Here is a 27,064-nt window from a genome sequence, read left to right as displayed (position 1 = left end):
TTAGCATAATTCAACTACCATATAAACTGTCTCTCTCTCTCTTTTTGAAATAATGCCAGCTAATTCTTGCTAACTGCCTCCTTACTGATGCTGTCATCTATCCACATAACTTCAAATCCATCTTCCCACAGAACTTTAGTTTTTCTGCTACACAGGCATCTGGCTATTGTCCCAGACTCACATGATAGATCTCCTGTATTCTGATGGCCCTTCCTGTCAGACTCAGTAATGCAGCTGGATCTTTCCTTTGTCTTTTGTTATGTTGAACTCACTCTCCAGCCACCCAATTTCCACATGGAGCTTCTTTCCTCAGCATCTCCAGGAAACCTCTTTGCTTGGTTTTCCATTTCTTACCCTGTTACCTCAAACCAATGACCTATAATGCCCTTTCTCTTTAGCAATACGCTTCTTGAGCAGTCAGAAATAAATACTCCTTTAGGGTTTAAATGTGCCCTTAGGAACATGAAGCCCTTGTAATCTACAAATCCAATAGACTCTTTATGGAAATAGACTCTTTATGGTTGTTTTCATGACACAGGACACAGAATTACATCTTCCACAAGATTCACTTTTAAAGTAGATTTTTCTCTGGGGTCAGGGGCTGGTCTTCAATGACTTCAGTTCTTTTTGCTTACATTATCTCTTCCATTCTTATTGTTAATATAGCTACAGCGACAGCCTACTGACCTCCCTCTTCCATTGATCTTTTATTCTCTGTACATACTCCCTCAAAGGCTGTTGCTACTTTCTCGATTACAGCTATAATTTGCACAGAGAAAATTCTTGAACCTCTGTCTCTTGCAATAAGTCAATCTTGAATTGTGGAGTACCGTTTACAAAAACATTACCCTGTTGCCTGTCAAGAATTTGTATTTCCCACCTAGAAAGCACTGTGGCCTTTCCTACCACTTCTTTCTTCTATTTTTTCCAGGTAAGCAATATCACTAAAACATCGTTTGCATTAAAAAATAATTTATGGTGATGGTTAACTTTAAAATAAATAAATGAGTGGCTGTTTCATCCCATGTGCTGTTGAGTTGTTCCAGGAAGACAGCAAAGCAGTTGATGATTCCCAAGTAAAAAACAGATACTGGATAGCAAGGCCAGTGTCTCTGGGGACATGCCACTCTTTCAGCTGGCCTCTCCTTTTTAGACAAGCTTTTCAAGAATGTCACAATCTTTGTTCTTATTTTAAGCTTTGCAGGCATCTTTCTAATATATAATTAGATCACCCCCCCCCAACAAAAAGGCAGATGCCTGCTATTGTGACTGGGATATGGCCATTGTACATTAAGAATTGGCAATCTAGCTGGTAAATGATTCTCTTGTCAGTTTGCTTGGTGTGAGTCAGTCCCTCAGTGTTGGTGAACTCTAGATGAACTGTTGAGATCAAGTTTCTGGATCTGCACAAATGAAGAGCAGACTCCGGACTGTGGTGATTGAAAATAAACCATGAACTTGAGAGGTAAGGCCTGGAGAGGGAGGTCAGTAGACGCTTCCTGTTAATATGCTTTTAGCTGGATACACTTTATCTTATGCATCTGTCTCACAGTGTAAATAGCATAGTACAAAGCATAAAAATGTTGATTTCTTTCTTAATATGGCTTTAAACATCCAATGAAGTGAGCAAAAGGACAATATTATGTGTCCACGTGGTCTTACAATACGATGAGGATATGAGAAGATCTAGAAAGCCTCCAAGTGTGAAAGAAAGCAACAGAAATCTGAAGCAGTGGCAGCAGAGTAGCACCTGCCTACAGACTGCCAAGTAAGAACAATGAGTGTGATTTCACTGATTCCAAAAGAGCAGCAGAATTGGCCCTAGAATGCTTTCCTGATGTGTAACTGTGCACTGTGGGGAATCTTTGTATACATTGTCTTACCCTCCAACTTTATAAAAGGTGCTTATTATTATGCCATTCTTGTTGATAACAGAATACAGAAACAGAAAAGCTTTAAAAACTTGACATGGGAACACACGCTGTACGTAAGAGCATTGAGTTCAGAGCTGAGGCTTTCTGATGGCAAGGTCATGCTCTTACCCTTAAGAAGGTGACGGTCCAAACCTTAAGACATGGTATAAAAAGTTATGTGGTCAACACTTGTACAAATCAAGTACAATGACTTCCGTAGGGACCTCAAACTTGGCTCAAGACACCCCAAGATCAAGTTCTCAGCACAAAGGAGGTTTATTAGCCCCAGAGGGACAAAGGGCAGGGAATAAGAGACAAAGACAGGGGATAGAGGATGAAAAAGAAAGGAAAAAGAACAAGGGAAGGGGGAAGGGGGATTTGTCCTGGGGGGACAAAGGACTGCCTCTGGATAGAGACAAGAAAGATGTAGCACACAGGCAAATGGCAGTTTAAAAAGGTGCAAGGGCAAACCCTGTGTTAGGATGAGGCATTTAATTTTAACTGGGCATGCTAATTAGGTGAGCCAAAGGAGCTTTTGATTGCTGGACTTCAGTGCTTCAATAGCAGGATCTTGGTAGTCAGCCTCAGGAGGAAGTGGCCAAATAAGGTAACAGACTGCAGGGGTTAGCTTTAGGAATGTAATCTAAGGGATTTCTTTTTTTTTTTAGCAAGGCAGAGGGAATGGAGGAAAATGGCAAGGTCTGCCAGAGCCATGTTTGCCATGCTTGGCCTGGCAAGAGCCCCTTCAGCTTAAAATTCACATTTTTGGAAATTATGACTGTAAAAAGATAACAGTTTTAAATAAGTGATTGCATGTAACAAGGTTAAACAAATACTTTTGCATTTATTTAAAAATAGTTTTGAAAAACAAGTGTCTCATCCTGTTTCTTTAGATATTCATGCCACCTTTTACTAGAGTAATAGATAATTTACAATGTTTGATCATGTCTACAACAAAAAAAGTAAAATAAAGTCTCTAATAGAACCCAGGACACTGGTAGAAGTGCGTGCGCATGCGCACACGCGCACACACACACACACACACACACATGCTGAAATCATTTACTGATGCTGATCATTATTCTCTATTCTGTTTCCTTCGCTTAAGCTTATCCCTCATAACCCTTAATTAGTGTGTTCATTCCTATCTCTGCCTATGAATGGAAATTTTACTCTCACCTGTAAACCAAAGTGACAGAATTTACTGGATCACCTTCATGGTCTTTGTCTTAGCCCATCATGGAGGCTTTGCCATCTTCACACTGGTCATTTCTAACCAACAAGCAATTTAAAAAAAAAAAAAAAAAAAAGCAGGAAAACGTTTTTTTTTTTTTCCTACTCCGTATGAAAGGCAGCCCACTTGCCTCCATATCCCCATCACACCCCCACCTCTATTCCTGGGTCACCGTAGTCCGGCCAGCTGCTCAGTAGAGGGGCCTGATGTACTCACAGCTGCTGATCTGGATTGTTTATCAGTCCCAACAGTCATGCTGACTGCTTAGGGCTGACCCCAGGACCAACCCAGAGCACTGCAACTTTGCAGGGTTAGCAAGCACAGGAAAAACATGGACACAGATTTCAAGTGACATCTGCTGTATCTACAATGCTTGTGCTGTCAAATCTCCAGACCGTATCAGACGAGCTCTGCATATAGGGACAGTTTCTACATTTGAAATGGAAGCTCTGACCATATTTGGGGCAGAATTACAAATTTCCTGAAAAGAGTATTTAAAGTTTCTAAGCCATTATTAGAAAAAACAGAAATAAAATGCACCTTTATTTGCAGAAAATGTTCTGTAACTCTAAACTTAAGGTGATTTAGAAAGTCAAAGTTGTTAAAACTTTAGGACAGTTTTAAAATATCAAGATAATTATGTGCATTATTCCCAAGTATAAATTACATACACTGTAGCACACATACACACTCACACATTCGGACATACACACTCTAGCATGCAGTATACACACACACACACACACACACACACACACACACACACACACACACGACTCTCCCAAAGTTGATGTTTCAAACAGTGCAATTTGCCCAGGGCATCTATTGAAGATGTTCCTAAGGACTTACCTGTTTCTTAAGGGCTGGCAGAGATTTGCATGTCCTCTCCACAAAAATTGGTTACAGGGCAGTTCCAAAGATGCCAGAAAACCCAGAACAGGATCACTGCACATTTACTTTCTCTTCTGAGATAATTTTCATTAGAAGATAACGGTTTAAACACGTTTTTTTTTATTATGTGTGTGTGCGCGCGCGCACACACACACACACACACACATATAGATATGTATATCTTACACTTTGGAGACAAAGAAAGGCAATGTAAACTGAAAAACAGAACCTACAAAAGATGGTTAGCCTAATTACTTCCATGGATAGGCAGAAGTAGGGGGATTTCTGTGAGGTTGAGGCCAGCCTGATCTATGAAGCAAGGTCTAAGACAGCTAGGGCTGTTACACAGAAAAACCCTGTCTCAAAACCACCACTCCCCAGATTGATTATATCCTCTTTTAAACATCAAATAATAACCGTAGGGATTAACTTACACAAGGATTCTTCTTTTATCATAAATTGTTATGGCCCAGTTGTCATTGTAAGAAATTACCCGAAATAATCCAAAGTGTCCTGCAGTATTTTCCACTCTGTATTATGATGTGTTAAATGTGGGGAAACTTTTGAGCAAGAACAGTGTAATAACACAGACACTGTCACCACATTTCATAGTTTTATTGAATCTTTCTCAGCTTTAATTGTCTATGATAAGCATAATTCTGATGACCACAATTATGAAGCTCTGCTGTTACTATAAATAGCAGATACAAGGTTGGCTGTCATGCCTTGGACACAACACACACACACACACACACACACACACACACACAGAGGCAAAAGCATAGCAATACAGGGATTCTGCAGCCTCCTACAGTCAAACAACACTGTGCTTTTACAGGAGTGTACTTCTCCTTTATTACAAAGACAATTACGTGAAATCAATCCAAATTTTGTTAAACTACCACTGATTCAGATAAACCTGAGAAGGCTCAAAACGTCAAGTAACACTGTTCCATATCACTCGATAGCACTGTTAACCACAAAGAAATCTGCTTCAGTCATCTACATGAAAATCACAGATATTATAAAAATAAAATTTTCTTGCAAAATCGCTAAAATAACACAACTCAAATGCACACATTTTGATATGTAACGTAAGTTCACCTTCATTTAGAAAATGTGACAGAATTTAGCAGCCAAATGATACAGTTATCACTAAAAATGTTGGCATTAAAGTTACCAACTGCCCAAAGAAAACAGATTAAAATCAATTGCAATGCTGAACTTGTTGGTAGTGTTACATAAAAACCCCACCTCAAAGAAGTTAAGAATGTACTGTGTTACCTTAAGAAAAAAGACAATACAAAGCTTCAAGATCTAGCAGAAGTCTATCAGCTGCATTTTTCTCTCCCTACTTCACTAAATTTGTGTTTAAATTCTTATGTTATATCTATAATGCCCACCCACTAGATTTCTAAATCATCAATTTTGAATAGAAAACAAACCTCTAGCCTTTGGCAGTGGAAGCCCTGACCATAGTTAGGGCAATATTCTAAACTTTCTGAAAAGACAACACAAACTTTCTATAATATAAATATATATAGTGTACACAATACAGAACCTATCTAACATATTACATACTCACTATGAATCTTATAGTAATCTAACACCAAATTGTGTAAGGAAAACATGCAAATCCAACCAGGGAAAATTAAACCCATAATAAAACAGATTTTTTTAGATCCAAATACAAACTAGTCTTAAATGTTCAATATTAATATCTGAAAAAACATCTTAAATATAATTGTCATTTTATCTAGCATTATATATTATTGTAAAATATGCCAGTGTGACATTTGGATATTATACATTGCAATAAATAGAATTTACATCAGTATTTTGTACCTTCAAAGATGTTTTACAGTCTGTACAGCTGAAGGACTGTGAGCTTCATCAATAAATACTATTACAATAATTACATTCGATCGGCAAAAGAAATGCTCCAATACATATTTACTAATACCACATCGTCTTAGTCCTGTCACTAGTTGAATTCTAGCTGTTGCTAAGTACTGGTATCTGTCCTATCAAAAGCTGGTTTAGTATCCTGGCTGAGTAAGCAGAGATTTTCAGGTTTCAACCTGTCCATACCATAGTTGGTGAACACTGAGAATTTTATCCAAGGACTAGATGGAAGAGTCCTGGGAAGCACAGAAAAAGGTTCCAAACAGTTCTCATTGTCTGCTGTTCACAATTTCCCACAGCACCCAGGGTGTCAACAAATGGGTGTCCTGTCACCTTTTCTGTTCATGAAGAATGGGCTTCAAGCATCAGGACTCCAACAACTTCTCAGTTGCCACATCGTGGTTTTAATTTTGAATTCTCTCTTGTGTGCTAAGTTTCTTCTTAATTTATCCCTTTAGTTCAATATAATTTCAAAGCAATCTTCAAAGAGTCAAAGAGCAATTCGTAAGGATTAACAACACAACCAAGAACAAACATAAACCCTTGCACTTGAAATGAAAACAGTTTTGTAGCGTGAAATTCAATGACTTGCTGAATCTTACAATTTTAGGTGTCCTTCACCCAAATGTCAACAGATCTGTCTTTACTATGGACATGCTTACTCATATCTGGTGGCACAAATTGGTCTTTTGGCCAATAAAGTGTTGCTTCATCCTGACCTGTACAGGCACAGGTCGTCTCAGGGACTTCTTTTGACCTGGAAGAAGTTGGCACAGTCAGTCTTGTTACTATGTTAAATGACGAAGCAAGTTAAGGGAGAAAGTGTTCTTCCTTAGGGGCTGGGGCTATAGCTCAGTGGTTGAACTCTTGCGTAGTATCCACTAGGACCTGGGGCTAATCCAGAGAATGAGGAACGTGGCAAAGTGTAAAAGGGGACCTTGGTCCCCTCACCAAAATATACTCTCAAAGAACTGTTTATGAAAGTTGAAACAGTACATTTAACACATATCCAAAATCAGGCTGGCATCCTGAAACTCAAATGGAGAAAACTGTATTAAATAATGAGGAAATGATACAGACATATGGATCACTGGCTGTGCATTTCTGAAATTTCCATTTGGATTAGCTTAACAAAATTACTTTTGAGCCACTGAACATTTTGAAGTGTCAACATAATGAGGATGTATTTTAGATTTTTGTCTGTAGAATTCTGAAACAGAAAATGCTGCATGAATCTTACCACTTGGGAACTCTGAAAAACCTCAAAAGTGGAAGACACTGGAAGCGTCTTCTTCAGTTGGCTTTTATGGTAATACTGAATGTGTAAAGGAACCACTAGATGGGAAAGCTAAATGCAGCTTTTCTTCATGGACCTAAGTAACAAGAGACTGGGCAAATGGAAGCACTCCAAAGATCTCCCAGATCCCCATTCACTTGTGTGTTTAAAAACTGACATCAAACCTGGAATTTTATGGCATTATATCTTTTGGGCACAAAGGTTCTTCTTCTTTTTTCTTATAAAGTACTTTAAAAGCACTTTTTACCACCATTTACAAACTCAGAAGATAGCTGTGTAAAGACTAGCTTTCACAGTTAAAATTCCTTGGACATAAGATTATTTATTTGTGACTTTTTTCCTCATTATTTTAATTAAATAAAATTTGATGTATCCAAGGACTATAAATGTAGCAATTCATTATTCACTGAAAATTATTTTTAAATTTCAATATACTTTGCAAACATTTCACTACCATCTACGGCAACCATAGAAAACACTGGCTATCCCCTAACTACAAATGGCTTGATGAATACATTCAATGACCTTTTCAGTTTTATGGTACCTTGGGTACTTAAAAGTTAATTTCCTTTATTTTTCTCTTTGCAGATGTTTTTCATTTTAAGAGTCATTAAAAGATAACAATTCTTTAAAAGATTGCTTTCCATGTTCTTGGCACACCTATGACTTGCTTACATTCACTTTTCAGTCTGCATTTAATGTTTTCAAGGACTTTGAAGAAACAGAAGGAACCTTCCCATCATTATTTTAGTTTTACATCCTTCTAGAACTCCTCTCCCCACCTGCAGCGGCATTGTGAACGTCTGTCAACCATGGCCCTCTAAAACACTGACAGTCCTGCCCAAAATCTCCCAATCTACTAACAGTTCTGCTGCTTCACCCAACCAAACTGTAGTCTGATATTTAACTGTGATTTCTCAAAATTGTTTTCACAGATGTGAGTGAGCACTTCTCTTGGAACACAAAGTCCAAAGACACTACACAGCAACAGTGCAAGTGAGAACTTTTTATCCCAGGAAGCCTAACAGTCCACAGTATTTATAAGAAAAACACATGCACTCCAATTATTTTGAATGCACTTTGCCAATAATATAATATCTGCAGCCTCCCACCACCAAACATTAAACAAGCAATGTGCAGTAATCAGTTTTCCAGAAATAACTGGAAATACTCACTTTCCACACATGAAAGTTCATTGATTTTATTTTTGTATTCAATTCCCCAAAGACATTATCAGCCACCATCTATGCTTCTGAGGAACTGAAAGGCATGTACCGCAGGCATCTGCTCATTACTGAATGAGGATGCCAAACAGTTTTTGAAAGTATAGATTTTAGTTGGTTTATACTGTGCGTTATTCACAGCAACAGAGGCTGGACAAATCACAAACTCAAATTCCAGGTGGCCAGTTTTCTTGGAGAAACTTTTAATATCAAAATTGCTCTGCTACACATGCACACACACTCTAAATAATAGAAAAGCCTGTGAATTTCAAAGGAAGAAGAGGGAGTGTTTATCTAGGTAGTACTGTTTGATTACACATACTTCTAATTAGTAAGAAAGGAGCTTACAGGAAGGAAAAAAAATGTGAATGTATAATAAATTGATGCTTCTTTTTATATAAAAAAAAAACTCACTACTTTCTTGTTTGGAATATTCTCTAACATTACTAGGAACTTAAGGAGAAGAAAAGCAGCAGGTTCTATGAGCATCCTACCATGTTACAAAAGTGAGGTGTTTGGGTCTTGGACCTTCACAAGCTTGTGTCTCCATTCTGCTTGAACTCAGATAAAATATTGAGAGTCATTTCCTCACTCTTGGATTGTAAATTGGCCTCACTCCTCCTGGAAGCTTTCCTGGTGGCTCGGGACAATCTCCTTCTGAATGTATCTCCCGCCAAGAAATAAAGAATGGGGTCCACACAGCTGTTGAGACTTGCTAGACCTCTTGTCACCTGGTAAGTGGCATAGACCCTGTCATTGAAAGCACACATTTCTGGGGTCTGGAAATCCAACCGCGCCCGCAAATTCATCGTTTTCATCACATGGAAAGGGATATAAGATACAGCAAACACCGTCAGGACAATTATTACCAGGTAAATGGACTTCCTTCTGAGAGGAGAGTTGTCCAGGTCTTTGTAAATCAAAGCTCTAACAATTAATCCATAACAGCCCAAGATCAGCACCAAGGGGATGCAGAACATGGCCACTGTTGTGCACATACTGTAGATGAAATAACTTCGCAGGTACTCATCGGAGGTGGTGTCATAGCAGGTAACAGTTTTGTTTTTCCGAATCCCAGTGCCAGAGTAGAAGAGAATGGGGGAGATGGCCACCACCACAATGAGCCACACCAGCACGCTGACATAAATGGCATTCTTCTTCTTGAGCCTGCCCAGGGACTTGAGCGGGTACACCACACCGCTGTACCTGTGTGCGCTGATGCAGGTGAGGAACAAGATGCTGCCGTAGAGGTTTACATGGAAGATGAATCTCTGAAGCTTGCACATAGCATCCCCGAAGATCCAGTCAGTCTTGTTGAAGTAGTAGAAGATGAGGGCTGGCAGGGTGAGCACGTACAAAAAGTCGGCCAGAGCCAAGTTGAACATGTACACGGAGATGCCGCTCCAAGGCTTCATGTGGAAAACGAACATCCAGATAGCCACGCTGTTGCCAAGGAAGCCTATGATGAACACTAAGATGTAGACTGCCGGCAGATAGTAGAACTGGAAGCCGGTCTTGGTCAGGGCACATCTGAATGAAGAGGCGACTGCTGCTGTGGAGGCTACCGTACTGTTTCCCCAAGGCGAGCCCAGGCCAGTCAGGAAGGCTGTGTCCGTCCCGTTGGGGACAGCCGGCCAAGGGACCTCGGTCATCCTCTGTTCTCCAACTCAGGCAGCAACTCGGAGGGGCAGACCGCGGCGAGCGGGCGGCAGCGGCGAGAGGCTCAGTGCGCATCGGAGGCGCGGGCGAGGGGAAGGGACCGTGCGCGGGAGTTCCCCACGAGTCGGGGCGCGCGGGGGCTCGCCCACGCCGGCTCTGGCCGCGCGTTCGTCGCGGGCCATGAAATTCACCCCGGGGTTGCGACTAAACCAAGCCGAAGGACGGGCAGGCAACTTCCCGGTCCAGCTGGCGGCGCGGAGGTTACACAACAGGACGCGCAGGGCACCTCCACCAAGTTTGCAAGTGCGCTCCCGCGCGGGGCACCAAATCGGCGCTGCACTGCGCTCCCAGGGCGCGGCGGGGTCAAGTCCAACTCTCTCGGCGGTTCCCAACGGTGAGAGGGCGCAGGCCAGCCACCTCCCCGCACTGATCAACTTTGCCTGGCCATCTGCCTAATCCCTACCTTGCAAGCCGGGACGTTCGCCGGGGCCGCCGCGCCGCTTCTTCCGGCCGCGCTCCCAGGCAGCCTCCAGGGTCCTTTGGAGAACGCGTGGCCGCGGACCCCGACGCTGCTAGCCTGCACCCCGCTCGCCGTCCATGAAGGCTGCAGCTCTTCCCGAGGCTCTTCTGGGTCTCGAGTGCAGGGGGCAGGAAAGAGAGCCAGGCTCCCAGCGGGGTGGGCGGAGCCTGGGAGCCCGGGCGAGTCCGAGCTCCGCGGGAGGAGAGGGGCGTGTCTCCACTGTGCAAGCTCGTAGCGGCGGGCTCAGGGCTGGGCGCTGAGGGCGGGAGGTGGCCTCTGGAAGCAGGGATCGCTGTGCCCCTGCACGCCTGGCACCGCCGGCCGCAGCCACTCGAATCAGTGGCCAGAACAAAAGGTACGCTAGGGCAGCGGTGGCTACTGGCGAGAGATTGGTCAGAGGGGTTTCATCAGACCCCCACGAGCGAGCTCTGCAAAGTGAAGTTGCTGACACACTGCAAAGCTTCTGGACGCTGGCAGCATTCTGCCTACAGCTTGGAGCTGAGCGGTCTAGGCAGACATCTCCAGAGCCTCTCGGAACTCGCAAGGTGTTTGCAGGCTCCAGACAGCCAGCAGTTTGCAGGTGGGCACGCCCTGGCCCTGCACAGCGCCTTGCTTTGCCCAGCGCGTGTAGGAACCTGCTGATCCCAGAGGCTGCCAGCTCTGAATGAGTGAGGGTGGTAAGCGGCATGGGCGAGTCACGTTCTGCTCTTCATGTCTGTTTGTTTTTATTGTTGTTTTTTTATTGTTGTTAATCTCAACTGTTTTTTTTTTCACCTACTTAGCAAAATGCTAATAAACCAGCATCACTGGTATCATTATTCTGAGAATGTCCATAAGAGCCCTGTCCAGCTGCGGTTAGTTAATACTACATATATCATCACTACAACTTCTCTGCTAACATTTCCGGGAAAAGACAAGCACCCTCAAACCTCCATTTACATTTAATTAAATACCAGAGACTACAGTAAAAGTATTCCAAAATCAAACTGAGTATTAAACACAGCTTTATAGAGAATTTTTTTTTTCATTTGGGAAGTGATTAATGGATGGTTTGGCCTTGTTACCAATCCTATTTCTTGAAGTTCATACACTTTCCTCTAGCAGATATCTTAAAAATACAGACAAATGACCAGTATTAATAGTATATTTATTGCTGATCATAGTTTAGGCCTCCAAATGCATACAATGTAGGCAATATATTCCAAAATGTGTTTACATTTAATTGTAAACTAAATAGATGGTTTCCTGCTTGAAGACATAATTAAACAGACTCTCCCAAGAAGGACACCAAGCACTTCATGACAATTTACTGATTAATGTATCTTGTGTGCTACATTAACAAATACATTTCTCTCGTAGAAAAAAATATGAGAATGAAATGTCTTTAAATTTATACTATAACTATTTCTTTCTAGTCCCATATATTAAACGACTTTGTTCCCTTAAAAACACTGAGTAGGGTTTGGTGAAGTGGCTCGGCCAGTAAAGCATCAGTCACTTACCACTAAGCCTCAGAACTGAGTTTGATCCCTAAATTCACGTGGTGGAAGGAAAGAACTGAGTCCCACAAGTTGTCCTCTGACCTCCCCATTCATACTCCACACTCATGTGGGCTGTGGCACACGAGCACGTGTTGGAGTACACACACACACACACACACACACACACACACACACACACACACATGTAGGGGGGAAGCACACAGACAAAAAAGCCTTAAAGGAAAATCATGAGCCTCTTGCTTAGATCCTGAAAAGAAGATTTCTCCACACCACCCAGCAGATCCTCCGTGGAGATAGGAAGTTGTGTCTACATGGACAGAATGAACACATTGGCGCTGTGCGTCGTGGTTGACCCCAAAGCACGGTAATGATGACACTAGACCGGGCCAAGGAGCAAAGGGGCCCCTGTTCTGAAACAGCTGTGTTATTTCTTCTGTTTCTTTCCTGTCTCCACGTTGTAGGATTCCATAAGTGTAAGCCTTCAGAGGTAGTCTTACATTGTTTGATTGGCAGGTTGCTAGCAGGGCTGTGCACGCTATTAGGAAGGAAAAGGAAACAAGGAAAAACCACTAAGCATTTCAAGGGTACTCAGGAGGTCTTGACGCCTCACTCCTTGGCATTTTTCATTTGCAGTCTAAGCAATGTATAACCTCCCTCAGAAGTCTGTTGCAAATGCATTAGCTCATCATGTGAGTGTTTTGAAATCTACCTTTGGTCCAAATAGCACTAAGTACTCTCAGAAAACCTACTAGAAATTTAGGGAACCAGACTGCAACGTAGATATTTTAAATTTGGGTTTTTAAAAGGAGCGATTATTTTAAATATTACTTTTACACTGGTAGTGTTTAACTATGTATTTATACTATGTTTAGGGAATATTAAAATAAAAAATTTACTTTTTAGGAATAAGTTACAATCATTTGTTAGTAACTTTCTATTTGTGAAATACTCAACTAGATTCAATGAAGGAAAAATCAAAAGATCACCTAAGACAGACTATGTCCATATTCATATTTGAATACAATTATATATGCCTAAAGTACAGGAGAAACATGTGCCCCATATTACTTCCAACATTTGCTGCAAGCACTTGGATGCTGATTGGTAACGAGTTGGAGTTCCAGTGTGTTGGAGCTCAGGTACTTCAAAGTATTTGTCCTTTGACATGCCTAACGGTCTGAACTAAAGGAACCTGAGGAGGTACCTAGGCAAGATCTCTCCGACCTCTGCTTCTCCTGTCTGTAAGCCTCCACATTGTCTCCTGAGTTGAGGCTCAGGAGCCAGCCTGTCTTGTGCTCTAGGTCCTTTGCTCCTCAGCCAACCATGAGAACAAACAAGGTCACTGACACTGCCTCCAAGTAAGAAATGCTACCCAGAAGTACTAAGAAGAATCTAAGCAGACAGGGCTAGATTTCCATTTCTATTTGCTGGCAGTTTTACCAAACCTAAGAATAAAAGCAGACAGCATCCTTTGTGGCTTTGCCCCTTCATTCTTCCAGGTTCCCATTCCACATAAACTTTGGTTCCAGAAAATTGATATTTTCCTGCTACTAACCTGCTTAGTGTTAGAGGTGTGTTCCCCCATGACACTTAGGTTGCACAGGGAAAGGTATCATACCATCCCACCCTTAGAGATATAAGTGGCTAGTAAGATATTTAAATTTAGTTGAAAATGCCAATCATACACAAAGCTTGTCACAATACCATGCAACGTAGCAACAAAGTCTTAGGAATGGCTTCCAGAACCCTGACGTGAGGCAGCGAAGGAATGAGGAGATGACAGACACATATACAGACATACAGAGGAAAGCCGAGATCGGGTTGTCTGGGATCTCGGCTGAAGAAGTCACAGCACCCCAGAAGCTTGTCATGTTTATCATATAACCATTAGAAAGTGAGGAAGGGTTTACAGCACACAGCTGAATGCGAGGCAGGAGGCAGGTTTCGCTAACCTCAGTATCATCTGTCATCTTCAGGTCATAAACATCCTCAGAGAGAGAAACTACAGTGGACATTTCTGCACATCCTCTTCACATTTGCACTCGATCCAGAGGAAGGCTCTGCCATCCCTCTGAGCCTCACCTTGGGAAGACTCTGCCACTCCCAGGGAGCTGGGGTGTTGAGGTCCTTGATGTGGCCATGCTCCTATCAACAACACACATTCACTCAGGACTCCACTTGCTCCCCACAGACTTAGCTTTTATTGTCAGCATTAGATTAGATACACTTAAAAAACTTCGCCTATGGTCTGGAGAGATGGCTCAGTGGTTAAGAGCATTGGCTGCTCTTCCAGAGGACCTGAAATCAATATCCAGCACTCACATGATGGCTCACAACCATCTGTAACCCCTGTTCCAGGGAATCCAATACCTTCTTCTGGCTTCAGTGGGCACCAGGCACACATGTGATTTACAGACATACATGTAGCTCAAACATCCACACACATATTAATTTAATAATTTTAAAGTAGAAAAATTAAGGAACAAAAAAATTAAAAGTGTTCTCTGCTTTTCTACCCTAGAATACCCCATTGCTACAGCTGGCAATAATGTTACTGTGGTAAATAATACAAGTGATAGAATTACCTGATCAGTAAGGTTAGGGAATTCACCCACTGTCAAACACTAGAAACTGTGATTAAATTTGGGTCACAACCTTTAAAGTGCAAGCTAGTGATGGAGCAGAAAAAAAGCAAGGGTTGCTGCTAGGAAAGCTTAACTCTTAGTGGTCAATAAAGACGGAGTATAAAAAAAAAAAAAAACAAAAAACAAAAAACAGCAATTCCCAGAGACTACTCTCAAGATAGAAAATATTAAATGAGCCCTCAAAAATGGTGACAGCCACAGAGACTCTTGGAAACTCCTCAAATGTACTTGCTATGTCTTTACATAGCTTTTATAAAACTAGCCAACAGTCCATATACAAACTGAAAAAAGATAATTATTGAAATCAGAGCTCTTCACATTTAAACTTACAAAGAAAAGCTTCTTGTACTCAGATTCTCATTACCATCTTTAGAAAACCCAATTTTTTTTGTTTAAAATAAAGATTGAAAAGATCATTGAAAATAATTCCATTGTATGTCAACGAGCAAGAAAAGAAAAAGAAAATCTGGTTAAAATAAAGCTTTCTAACTTTAAAGTAGGCAAATACCACACCACAAACACTAGAGCTAAGTTTGGTGTCAATATGAAAAGAGAGAAATCAATGGCCGGTACAGCTGTTCTTGAGTTTTCAGGTAAGAGCAATGAAACCCTGTAGAAGCTCCTAAGGATAAGAAATGAAACGGAATGACTTCTGAAGAATACCTTAGGAAATGAGGAAAATGTTCCTCCTCAAATAAAAGTAACAGGGAAATACTGGAAACAAGAGAATTAAGGGATTCTGAGATATCCTCCAACAAAGGAGAAACAGGAGAAAGGGTAAGGTGGGAATTACACAGAACTAACTCAAAGAAGGAGAGGATTGTCATATCAAGAGGGCCCAGCTGCTCCATCAATTACACACTTGTCAGGGATTCAATCAGTAGGCTTCCTGGAATTTATTTCATGATTTCATTTCACAGCAGGAGGAGAAACAGAGGAGACAAAAAAACTACAGTCCAAAGTTGGGGTGGGGAGAAGGGGAGAGCCGTGCTGAAGAGCAGCTCACAAGATGAGCTGGCGGCAGTGGCTCCCCAAACCAATCTTAAAGTTTGCACAGACGAGCAGGAGACTAGTTTTAGTGGTGCTTTCCAGTGCGCAGTTTTAGGTTGTTTGTTGTTGTTGTTGTTGTTGTTGTTGTTGTTGTTGTTTTGAGACAAGTTCCTCCTGTGTAGCCATGGCTGAGCTGAGAATTTTGGCAATCCTCCTCCCCCTAATTCCCAAGTGCTGAGGCTACAGGTTGTGCCACTGTGCCTGGCTGAGTTAAGATTTTTATGCAAGGGCTGGCAGGATGAGTTAGCTCTGGATAGTTTTCCTTTAACAAGCAGAGCTTTAGACACTCTTCCAGAGTAAGCCTGGTAATGAAGAAACCACGCTATGAATCAACCCATTAAAGACAAATAGCTCCAATTGCCTGTTTCTAACAGCATAATGACATAAAAAAATTAAATACAAATCCACATAGAAATCACTAGTTTTGTTGAAAAAGAACCCAAGTAGGAGTGAGGTCATGCTTCCAGTAAAGAAATAGTCATTTGCTTTTCATGTTTTCAATGATAAGTTGAACTGAATCTCAGAATCTCAAGCTACTTTTGCTTTTGGCCATCTTCCTCTGTTCTAGATGGGTGATGTAGCAGCTGGGCATCTCGGTCTCCTGGGGATTATTTCATGGGGATAGTTAGTAGATAAGCGAAGTCCTGTCTCACTTGAGGTCCGGCATTGCTTTTTGGACACAAATGCAAATACAGATTAGCTGGTAGAGTTTCCTGTGGTATAGTGTGGACAAAGGGACTTTGATTGTGTAACAAGGTCCCCTTGGTGTCCAAGCTGCTCATTGAATCACTGCCACTGCCAGTGTGTACCAAGTTTTATGTGATGCTGTTTGACATTGCTTTGTTGAAAGCTTCTCCTGTCTGAAACTAATACATCTTAAGGGCTTAGGACTCTTGAATTGTGACATATATGTGCCATCCACTGTACAGAATGAGCTTCGTGTATTAACTCATTATTGAGCACAAGGGTCTAGAGAAGAAGACAGAACTAGGTTCGGAAGTCAGTTAAGGCCCCTTAAAAGTTAAGCAGTACATTGTCAAATCAGCTCTATGTTGACATTTGTATTAAATAATTCCTCTACCACAAAACAGCTGTAAGAATGTAAAGCGCTAGCCTGTGCCTACACACAATATGTACAAAATAAATAACAGGTATTATATAGTGGGTATGATTATTATTTGTAATGTGTTCTTTGTTTTTCTATCTTAATGGATAGATCTTGACAAGAAGATGCTTGTTTGTAAGAAGCAAAAACAGCTTTGACAAAGTAACTTTCTTCAAAGAATATAGAAGTATTACAAGAAAGTGAGCATTAAAATCTGAAGTAGGCTTTTGTTCCTGCTGTCTCTGAGCTTTTGTGCAGAATCAAGTAACAGATTTCAAGAAATTGGAAGCATGACCTGCCAACCTTGGAAGGAGAAATTAAGGCAGGGAATGAATGTAACAAATGCATCTAAAATTGTTCTTTCTTAAAACAATACTGTGGCCATGCTTGTGATTGGAATGGAAGAAAGGGTATTCAGACTGAAAGAATCTCAGGAAATTCAATTCGACAAATTCCCTCAATGTCCTAGAGACAGTGAATTGTGCCTATGGGTGAAAATAGTGCTACTAAAGTGATGAGAGCAAGCCCTGGAAGCCCACTGCCTGCCTTTGGCAGAGGGGAGAGTGGACACTCATTACTAGCCAAGGTAGTCAGGTAGAAGTCCTCAGGGAGAATGAAAGAACTGAGTTTCCTAGATGCACTGCAGAGAGAAAGGCTGAATATACTGTCATTTTGCTTGTTTTTTTTTTGTTTTTACTAGGATTGAGGAATGAAGACAGAGAGAGAGAGTGAGAGAGAGAGAGAGAGAGAGAGAGAGAGAGAGAGAGAGAGAAGTACAAGGCAGACTTACATATCCGATTGGAGAATGGAAGGCTTCATTCCATCAAGGTAAGTTATGAGGGTCTGCTATCATCACAGAAACTAGCCTGGGAGCAAGTATGTGCCAGTGGGACCCTAATTATTAATTCAATTGGAAAGAACCCCAGGGATATTTTTACAGTAGTCCAAATCCCTGGAAATAAGGAGTTTGACATGTGCTTTAGAGCAGCAGAGAAATTGAATTTGGTTTGGAGAATGAGTGCCTCAGGAGAAAGTAGAAAGCAAGGATGGAAAAACTTTGTCCTGATTGCATTAGCCAGGCGTGGTTAATGCTCTATGAATTCTGCTCAGGCATGAAAGCACGACAGTAAGACAGACTGCAGTTTCCTTTAACAAGATACCATGAGAGGTCAGCATCACCAATGAATATGGCCAACTGTAAGGGATTACATTTGAAATGCATTTTGAAAAACAGCTGTAGCAAGGAGAAGTGGAGCCTAACCACTAGACAAATTATTGGTAGTATTTAGAGACAAGCTGATATGATTATCAGTTCAGGGACACATAGAAATGTGCCATGTGGCTGAGCCATACCATTCCAAAGTACATACTCCAAGGACTTTGTCACCACACTGCAGAGCTACTTGTACATCTATGTTCATTGGTGCACTATTCACAATACCAAAAGAATGGAGCCAGCTTAAATACCCATCATCACTAAGAACCACGCCAATTGTCCAAAAGAATCATGTGAGGCTGAAGTGTGTCCTCATACTGGGATGCATTTCGGTACAAGAGTTGGACTGGGCTATCTGAAATTAACTGGAAAAGTCACAAGAAAGGAAGAGTAAGCAGCAGACATGGGAAGATTTAGATAAAAACACAGTAAGTTCTGTTCAAAGAAAAAGAAAGACATCAAAGTCCTAACCATGAATCTGGAATCTCAGGAGAGGTGATGGAGAAAGGGAAACCTACACTATAGAAAATGGGTAAACTAATCCTAGGAAAGAGAAAGAGAAGAAAATGTAAGCGATCACTTTTCTGAGCCATGTAAATGTTTAGGAATAAAGCAATACATTTATGCACAAAAAAAGGACTTCAGGCTATTACCTATTACAGTAACTACATAGAGAATAGATGTTCTGTGTGTGTGTCAGAAGCATTAAAACAAAGATAAATTGTTTTGGTGAATTTCATATTATGAGTTTGATGGTCATTGTTAATTGTCAACTGGACAAAATCAAGAGTTACATGGATGGTGAATTTCTTAATTAGGGATTAAAATGGGATTTTCTTAATTCAGTTAATTGATCTAGGAAGAGCCATTCTGGATGTGGGTGGCACCATTTCACAGTCTGGGCACAAGAGTGAATGAAGAAGAGTGACTTAACTGAGTCCTGGCATAAATGCATTAACCCATTGCTCTCTTCTGTTGACTGTGGATGTAATGTAACCAGTTCTCTTTAGGTATTGCTGCTGTGACTTCCCTACCATTTTGGACTGTCACTTGAAACTATCAGCCAAATAAATCCTTTGCCCTTAAGTTCCATTCCTTGGGGATTATTTTATCACAGCACCAGGAACAGCGATCACAACAATGAGGATTTAGGAGTCCGTGGGTTGAAGGTATCACAGAGAAAGAGATCACTCTGAGGGCTTCTTTTTAACGGGATTAAATTAAGAAAGTAAGAAGTATAAGACTGCTTTTCTTTGTTTCTCCTTGGGGCAATTAGCATCCTAATGTGGAGCAATGTTTCTTACACCAGCTGTGTAAGCACCATAGTGTTATGAAATAACAGAATAACAATATGATATATTTCGTGCTTTATAAGATTAGCAAAACTTTGTAGTGCAAAACTCTAAAAGTGGCTAAAGTCTTGCTTTTATCCTTAGAGGACAGATTATCAATGCTGGACTAGTAACTATTTCTACTTAATGACTCAAACATTGCTCCTTGACACGACAATTTGAATTCCTATGTCATTTTATCTATAAGACTATTTTAGAGAGTTAACAAGGCGAATTATAGTCCTATAAGGTTAGATTATTTTTCAAGAATGACCTGGAACCCCAGACTTTTACATATAAATATCCCAAGGTTGTAAGAGCAGATTCTATTCCAGATACTAGCCTTATGTTTCTCTTGCTTGCTGTGAGCATTCAACCTCTCTGAGTTTGTAAATCATGAGCACTCCTTTCTGTATCCACTCATCTCAGGATATTTTGAGAACTGTGTAATGGACTTCCACTTTGAGCTGTTTGAAAAAGCCAATGCTATGCAAATTTAAAGAAGTGTTTTGAAGCATTTTGCTTTGCAACAAAGCTGTGTAGGTCTTTGAGATTCTTCTTTACCTAGTCAATTACAAACTCTTTATATAGCATTTCATAAAACTGTTTCTCAGCACTGGATTTTACTATTTACTAAATAAATACTTAATAACATAGAATCTGGATTATTCTACCACAAGCTCTTCCTTTTTGAATATAAAAGGGAAATAGATGGTAGAAGTCTATGCAGAACACAAGGATGTTTTATTCTTTCTTTTTTTCTATGAGGCTTTCCCCTTTTCCCCCTGTGGTCAAAGAATTTTGCATTATCTAACTCATTCACTAATTTTTTTTTAAGATTCCTTATAATGACCCCAAAGCTTCCTTTCTACATCCTAAACTTCTGTATGGGTAATATATATACTCTCTGTATATTTTCTAATATTTTGGACTCCTAATCTTTATGACCTTTACTACTTTCTCTATCCTGTCTTTTAAATTGTATTCACTTTTCTTCTCCTTCTCCTTCTTCTTCTCCTTCTCCTTCTCCTTCTCCTCCTCCTCCTCCTCCTTCTTCTTCTCCAAGACAGAACAGCCCTAGCTGTCCTAGAACTATCTCTGTAGACCAGTCTGGCTTCCAACTCACAGAGATCCACCTGCCTCTGCCTCCTGAGTGCTGGAAGTAAAGGCGTGTACCATCACTGCATGGCTTCATTTTTCTTTTGAGTTCTCTGTAATATTGAAAGTCTTCATATTCCAAAGATGGTTTGTAAGCACTGAGACTCTCTCCTTGCATTTTGTTTGGCAAGAACCCCCGTTACAGCCACTATCTCTGTGGCTGGAGACCGATGAGGAAAACAAGAAAAAAGACATTTAATTATCTGCAAACTTTTATTGCTTTATATGCTAAACAAATATTCTTCTAATTTTTCAAATACTTTTTGTGTGTGTGGGGGGGAATGGATTCATTCTACTTCTCCTTTAATCCAGGGTTTTTAAAAGTGATCTGTTGTGGGTATCAATAAAAAAGAGGTTTGTTATGAGAGAAAATTCAAAATAAGATCCTTATTGTACCCAATAAACTTAGATTTTACCAGAAAATACATTAATTCATTCAACAACTATTTAATGAATAGAGTAATGCATGAGAAATTACGTAGCTTATATATGCTTGTAGGAGAAAATGCAGGCATGACCTGGTTGTCTGCCTATCTGGCACACTGTGCTTCTAAGTAAGAATCACGGCATATCATGCTCCTGTGGGTCCCCAGAAGTCAGAACACTGAATTCTGAAGTAGTGTAAGTAGCCTGTAGCCGGCCTGCTGATGAGTCTGTACTCCCCATGTCTCCTTTCACATGCTTCTTCCGCATAGCGACGCTGGTGGTGTGAAGGCTCACTGTACAATCCCAGGTAATGTACTAACCATTCACAGTTGATAGGCTTCCTCTATATAAGTATTGGTTCGCATGCAATGAAGCAGACTCTGTTCCCTGAAACCGACTCCGGAGTGGTTCGTCTCCATGCCTTCTCAGCATTGTGGTCTTCTCAGGGGATGGCCTGGTAATGACTGCAACGACAACATTGAACTCTAGCATATCATAATTAAAATTTCACTGAAATATTAATGTCAGGACTTCCAGTTAAAATGGCATATTAGAAGTCATACCATTAGAGCTTGGTGAAAGAAAACAGTCAAAGTAATACGTAATGAGCTCTTTCTTTACCAGAGACAAGCTCTATAAATGACCTTATTAAGCAGTGGGAGGTCTCCACAGGGAAGCAGGAAGGAGTGCTGGCCTAGAATCTTCTAAAGCAGGTACAGTGTGCGCCGTATCTAGCTGCACAGGGGAGAGCAACATGCTGTTAGAACACCGGACCTGAAGGGTCAGGAGAGGGCAAGGGAGAGTAGTGGTCTGCAGGACCCCCCGGAAAGTGGTAACAACATCCCTCCTCAACAGAAGCTTGAGGAGTCATGAGGCTGCAGAGAGCTACAGCTGCCACTTGCCCTTCCTCCACACAGCACCAGACAGAAGCTGACAGAGCCAGGGGGTCTGAGGATTCCTCTTTTAAACCAGGGCAGCTGTACCAGATATTTGCTACAAAAGTATTATGTTTATTTTATATTTCCTATTTTAATGTCCTCTCTCTCATCTATCTATCTGTATTTTGCTATTCTTTGTATATTCCTCAGTCGGGCTTTAAGATATTTCTGTTTTTCTCTACAAAATATCGTTTCTTAACAAATACTCAAATAATACTGCTGTACTGACTTACACATACACATGAGAAAAAAAAATGTACCTAGACATAGATCCTGCCTTTTTGATCCTAGAGGTCATGAACTTAATGTAATTCCAGAATGTAAAACTCAAAGTGTTTTTAGAGTCAATGCAAAAGAAAATCTATTTGGGTTTAGGAAGCTCTGCTAAGGCTCAACATTGGAAACACAAGCCATGAAAGAAATAGTTGATATTACAAATATCACTAAAATTAAGTTCAGAAGGAGTGGTGCACATTGTGGTCTCGGGGAGAGTGAAGTGGGCAGCCCAGGAGTTCTGAGCTGTAATGCCTATGCTGGAAGTGTTCCTGCACCGAAGCATCATTGGTGGATGGAACCTGTAATTACCCATTACAGCCTATCCTGGCCAACGTAATGAGGCCTTGTCACTTCTGTTTCAGCTCTGTGAAAGATACTGCCAAGAGAGTAAGTCAAACCAAGACAAGCATGTGAGAAAATACTTGCAAAGAGACATCTAATGAGATGATTCTATGCAACATGCAAAGAACTAACCCTCAACACTAAGAAAGCCAACAAGCCAATTAAAATGTTTAAAATATGTGAGTAGATAGCTCACCAAAATAGATGGGTGGTTGCCAAATAAGCACATGAAAACATGTCCAGAACTTTGAGTCCAAGCATCACTTCATCCCTGCCAGAATGGATAGAGCATGAAACACACACACACAAAAATTAATGCTGTTTCATAATTTAAAAAGCTGAGATGCTGAGTGATGGAAAGATATAGAAAATCCTCAGATGAAATTAATAAGTGAAACACACCAATAGAAAATGCTACATAGTATGAGACCCCTAGTTGTATAACATTCCAAAACCAGAAAAACATCAGTGCTTATGGGTGCTTAAAAATAAGGGGGAGATAAAACTCCAAGTGCAGAGGTTTTTTATCACAATAAATCTGTTTCATACAATGCTGTGCTGGTAAGATATATGTCATTGCAGATATTTTCCGATGCACTACACTAACAGAAAGCGAACTCTAATGTACACTAGAGACGTGGAGTGATAATGATGCTTCAACCATTGCGGGCTCATCAAATATAACAAGCATCCTATTTTTGAGCACGATGTTGATTGTGGATGACATTGTATGTGGGCTGAAAAGACATATGGAAACTCACTGCTTCAGGCTCAGTGTGGTTGTGAACATCAAATCACCCTGAAACACTGCTTTAAAAATTCAATAGTAGTTAACCTTAGCATTATTTCTGTGGATTCTCTTTCAGTGTTATGAATATCTCTCATATTAGTTACTTTATGTTGCTGTGATAAAACATGATAGCCAAGGCAATTTACAGAAGAAACACTTACTTTTTTTTGGCTTATTATTCCAGGGAGATAAGAATCCATTGTGACAGGGAAGCAGGGCAGCATGAGGCTGGCATGGGACAGGAACAGGTGGCAGAGAGAATCAATCATATCTTCAGTCACAAGCAGGAAGAAGAGAGGGAGAACAGGAAGTGGGGCAAAGCCCTGATATCTCAAAGCCCTCTCCTGGTGACACACTTTTCTCAACAGAGCGGCACCTCTTGACTCTCCCAAACAGTGCTGCCAACTGCGAACCAAGTGTTCAAATACAGGCCACACCACTTCCTTTTGTTTCCAATGTATTTCCAAGGGTTAAAGTTGTAAAATGATAAAAACTCATGAGGGATAAAAAGAATGAGGGATGGAACATTAACAGGTGAGGGAATTAAATTTGGGGGAGAGGAGTTAGCTGCCTTAACAGAAAAAGAAAGTTAAATTTTGAAGCTCAGCATTTATACAAGAAGCAAATGGACTTTAGCAAAGTAGGAACTAGCAATTTGGAAACTAGATGTGAAAAAACTGGGGAAAATGGAGGGTTGATTGAAAGTTATGATAAAGGAGGGGAACCCCAGGTTTGGAACTTTGTATCTCCACCCCATTCTATGCATCTAGAAAACATGCTTCCCCAGGCTCTCCTCAAACCCTAATCTTGGAGTATTTCTGGGTGGAATGGAGACTGTTGTGGTGTCAGATCTCACATTGTGAAGGCGATTTATAAGCTATAAAATGAACCTATGAAGCCTCTTGCCAGCACCCCAAAGGCCACATTAGACCTTCATCCCTTTTTCAGACCTCAATACCTTTTGTAAGTGGATGCTTATGTGATTTTTCTCTACTGGTCCAAAAAAACCCTACCTCCAACTCAACTCTTACACCCAGAAAACATTCCCGGGTAGCTTCTATTGTTCCTCAGTTTCAAATGTGAGTGTATAGCCAGGGCTATGAATTGCTCAATAAAAACTTTATTCTGAAAGAAATAGTGGGCAGGGTGAATACAGTGAATCAACACAAATGATTGCTAAAAATAAAAGAAAAAGGACAAAGACAATGAAGGAAAAGTACCAGTGTAAAGTAAAATTGTGGTAGCATTATTGAGTAAAGGAAGATAGAAAGCTTACCACAGGAAATACAGGGAATGTCTTTGCTGTGCACATATAAGGACCTGAGTTAAAATCCCTAGCATCTATGTAAATGCAGGATGTTGTGGCACCTAGCTCTAGTGCTGGGCGTAGGCAGAGACATATTTCAAAGCTCAATGCCCATGCAACCTAGCTAATTTATGATCTCTGGGTTCCATGAAGTTATTTCTTAAGAAACTAGGTAGAAGAAATAGAGAACATACCTGACTTGTTTGACCTCTGGCTTTCATGCACACATGCATACACACACAAAAACACACATGCACTACACTTATATACAGACTTTAATTTTTTAAAAAAGAAATATAGCACCATGGAAAGAATAAAGATATCTTAGATATTCTAGATAAATGCACTCATAAAAAAATCTGTCATTCTTTAGAATTATTATTCAAAGAATACCATCCAGACAAACACAAAATGACCTAGTTATGGAATGTGAAAGAGAAGACCAGAAAATTAATGTCTATCCTGGTCCAGCAAGTTTCACGTGTTCAGGTTGGAGACAACAGAACAAAGGAGGGGAGGACCTGGGAATGATGGCAGCCTAGCACTAAAGAGTATATGGAATGATCAGCACCAGGTGAAAAAAAAACCTCATGTCCTAACCAAAGTTCAGAAAACAGGATATGAAGAAGAGTCCTTAAGAATCTCCAGCAGTGGGAAAACACCACTCATGCAGGGAAAATACAATTAAATGTCATTGACCTTAACAATAGCAACACTGATTAGAGAAAATGGCTTGGCACTTACAACACTATCTCCCCCGAAACTATGACTCATCCAAGGGGGGAAATGAACATGTTTCAGAAATGCAATGTCTTAAAAATAATTCTCCCAGAATATTTTTTTCTAGATGCTACTGAAAATGCAGTAAAATAAAAGATTAAACCATGACAAAGGAAGAAAGAGTTTATGTCTCAAGAGAATGTGTGGTGGTATTGTGTTCCCCAAAATATTGTGCACCCTAATAAACTTATCTGGGGTCAGAGAACAGGGCAGCCATCTTAATGTAGGTACACTCTTTAAAAAGTAAAAAGCAGTTGAAGATACGTTTTTTCAGAAGATATCCCTGTTAGTAAATGATGGGTACATTAAAAGTTAGGCACATGTTTTAAAGTTGGTCCAGAAAGATGGTTGAGTAGGTAAAGATGTCTGCTGCCAAGCCTGATGGCCCTCCTGGTCTCCAGTGCCAGACTGGGACTGCTGAGGCACAGTCTCTGGACCTAACTACTACTGGCCTCTCTGCTTTTTGTGTTTGAGACAGCTATTGTTGAACTATTTCTGCCATATTGCTGAAGCCAATTCATTAAATCCCTCAAATACATATTTAATTATATATACACATATATTTTTCTAGAATTTGACTTATAAACCAAGTATTTGATAAATGTGAGAAACAGTGCATATTTTCCTCATTTTTATGAAAACAATAGAATATATCTAAGTAATAAGATAAGAGAAAGAGGTCACTTATGCATATGGAGGCAAAACCTAACCAGATTTGGTTTTTCTTTGTTGTTTTTGTTTTTTAGATTATAAAATGCTTTTGAGTTGAGAGGGGATTCTGAACTATATTCAGTCCCATCATCCCTGCCAGAGTGATTGTACATCAGTAAAATTTCTCTTATGCCTTTGCCAAGGGCCAGCACTTCTACAATCACTTAAATTCCTCTTTTAGATTTATTTAATTTCTGTGTGTGGTTGTTTTGCCTGTGTGTGTGTGTGTGTGTGTGTGTGTGTGTGTGTGTGTGTGTGTGTGCATTCTATTACAAGAAATCCACAGAGACTGCTTAAAGGATAAAGAAATTTATTAGGAAGGAAGACTTACTAAAAGAGATTTATTGTAGGGTCTAGAAGGCCGAGGTACAGTCCCATGCTGTTCTTCCACCTGAGTCTGTCCCAGCATCCAAGCCCACAAGGGAGAGAAGAGAGCTGCTTACTTGCAATCTCAGATTTTAAGGGTAGCTCTGAGGCCACGCCCCAGGGGCAGGTACTTCAAGGTCATAGGTAGGTAGGACAGTTACCTGCTACATCTCTTAGGGCCGTGCTTCAAGGTCATAGATAGAACAGATGTCCACTACAGCATTCCTGTGCCTTCGGAGATCAGAAGAGGGTGTTGGATCCTCTCAAACTGCAGGTACAGATGGTTGTCAGCTATCATGTGGGTGCTGAGAACCAAATCCAGATCCTCCAGAAAAGCAGCAAGTCCTCTTCAACTGCTGAGCCATCTCCAGCCTCAAGAACTTTTGACTGACCACTGATGTGCATTGAGCCTGTGCTCATCCAGTTCCTCTCTTCTTCAGATAATGGCTCCATGCAAATTACTCGACTCATTAGAAATTA

At 40.7% G+C, this 27,064-nt stretch overlaps 1 protein-coding gene across 2 annotated transcripts; it reads right to left on the bottom strand.

Annotated features, from left to right (window-relative positions):
• Positions 1–4,637: 4,637 nt before the first annotated feature.
• P2ry1 (purinergic receptor P2Y1) lies at positions 4,638–10,579 on the bottom strand. Of its 2 annotated transcripts, none has more exons than XM_028890606.2 (2): positions 8,958–10,579; positions 4,638–6,700 (listed from the first exon to the last, which is right to left on the bottom strand). In XM_028890606.2, exon 1 carries the CDS (start codon positions 10,113–10,115, stop codon positions 8,994–8,996), a length of 1,122 nt encoding a protein of 373 aa, XP_028746439.1. In that variant the 5' UTR covers positions 10,116–10,579; the 3' UTR covers positions 4,638–6,700; positions 8,958–8,993. The 2 variants fall into 2 exon arrangements, with proteins under 2 accessions (XP_028746439.1, XP_028746440.1); XM_028890607.2 differs by having other exon boundaries at positions 4,638–6,423.
• Between the last annotated feature and the right edge of the window lie 16,485 nt (positions 10,580–27,064).

Source organism: Peromyscus leucopus, chromosome 6, assembly GCF_004664715.2.
Source record: "Peromyscus leucopus breed LL Stock chromosome 6, UCI_PerLeu_2.1, whole genome shotgun sequence".
Taxonomy (NCBI): domain Eukaryota; kingdom Metazoa; phylum Chordata; class Mammalia; order Rodentia; family Cricetidae; genus Peromyscus; species Peromyscus leucopus.
This window is presented reverse-complemented; position numbering and strand designations above follow the sequence as displayed.

Bases quoted from the DNA above. Each gene is read 5' to 3' on its own strand.
- P2ry1 (XM_028890606.2), bottom strand. From the start codon at position 10,115: ATGACCGAGGTCCCTTGGCCGGCTGTCCCCAACGGGACGGACACAGCC.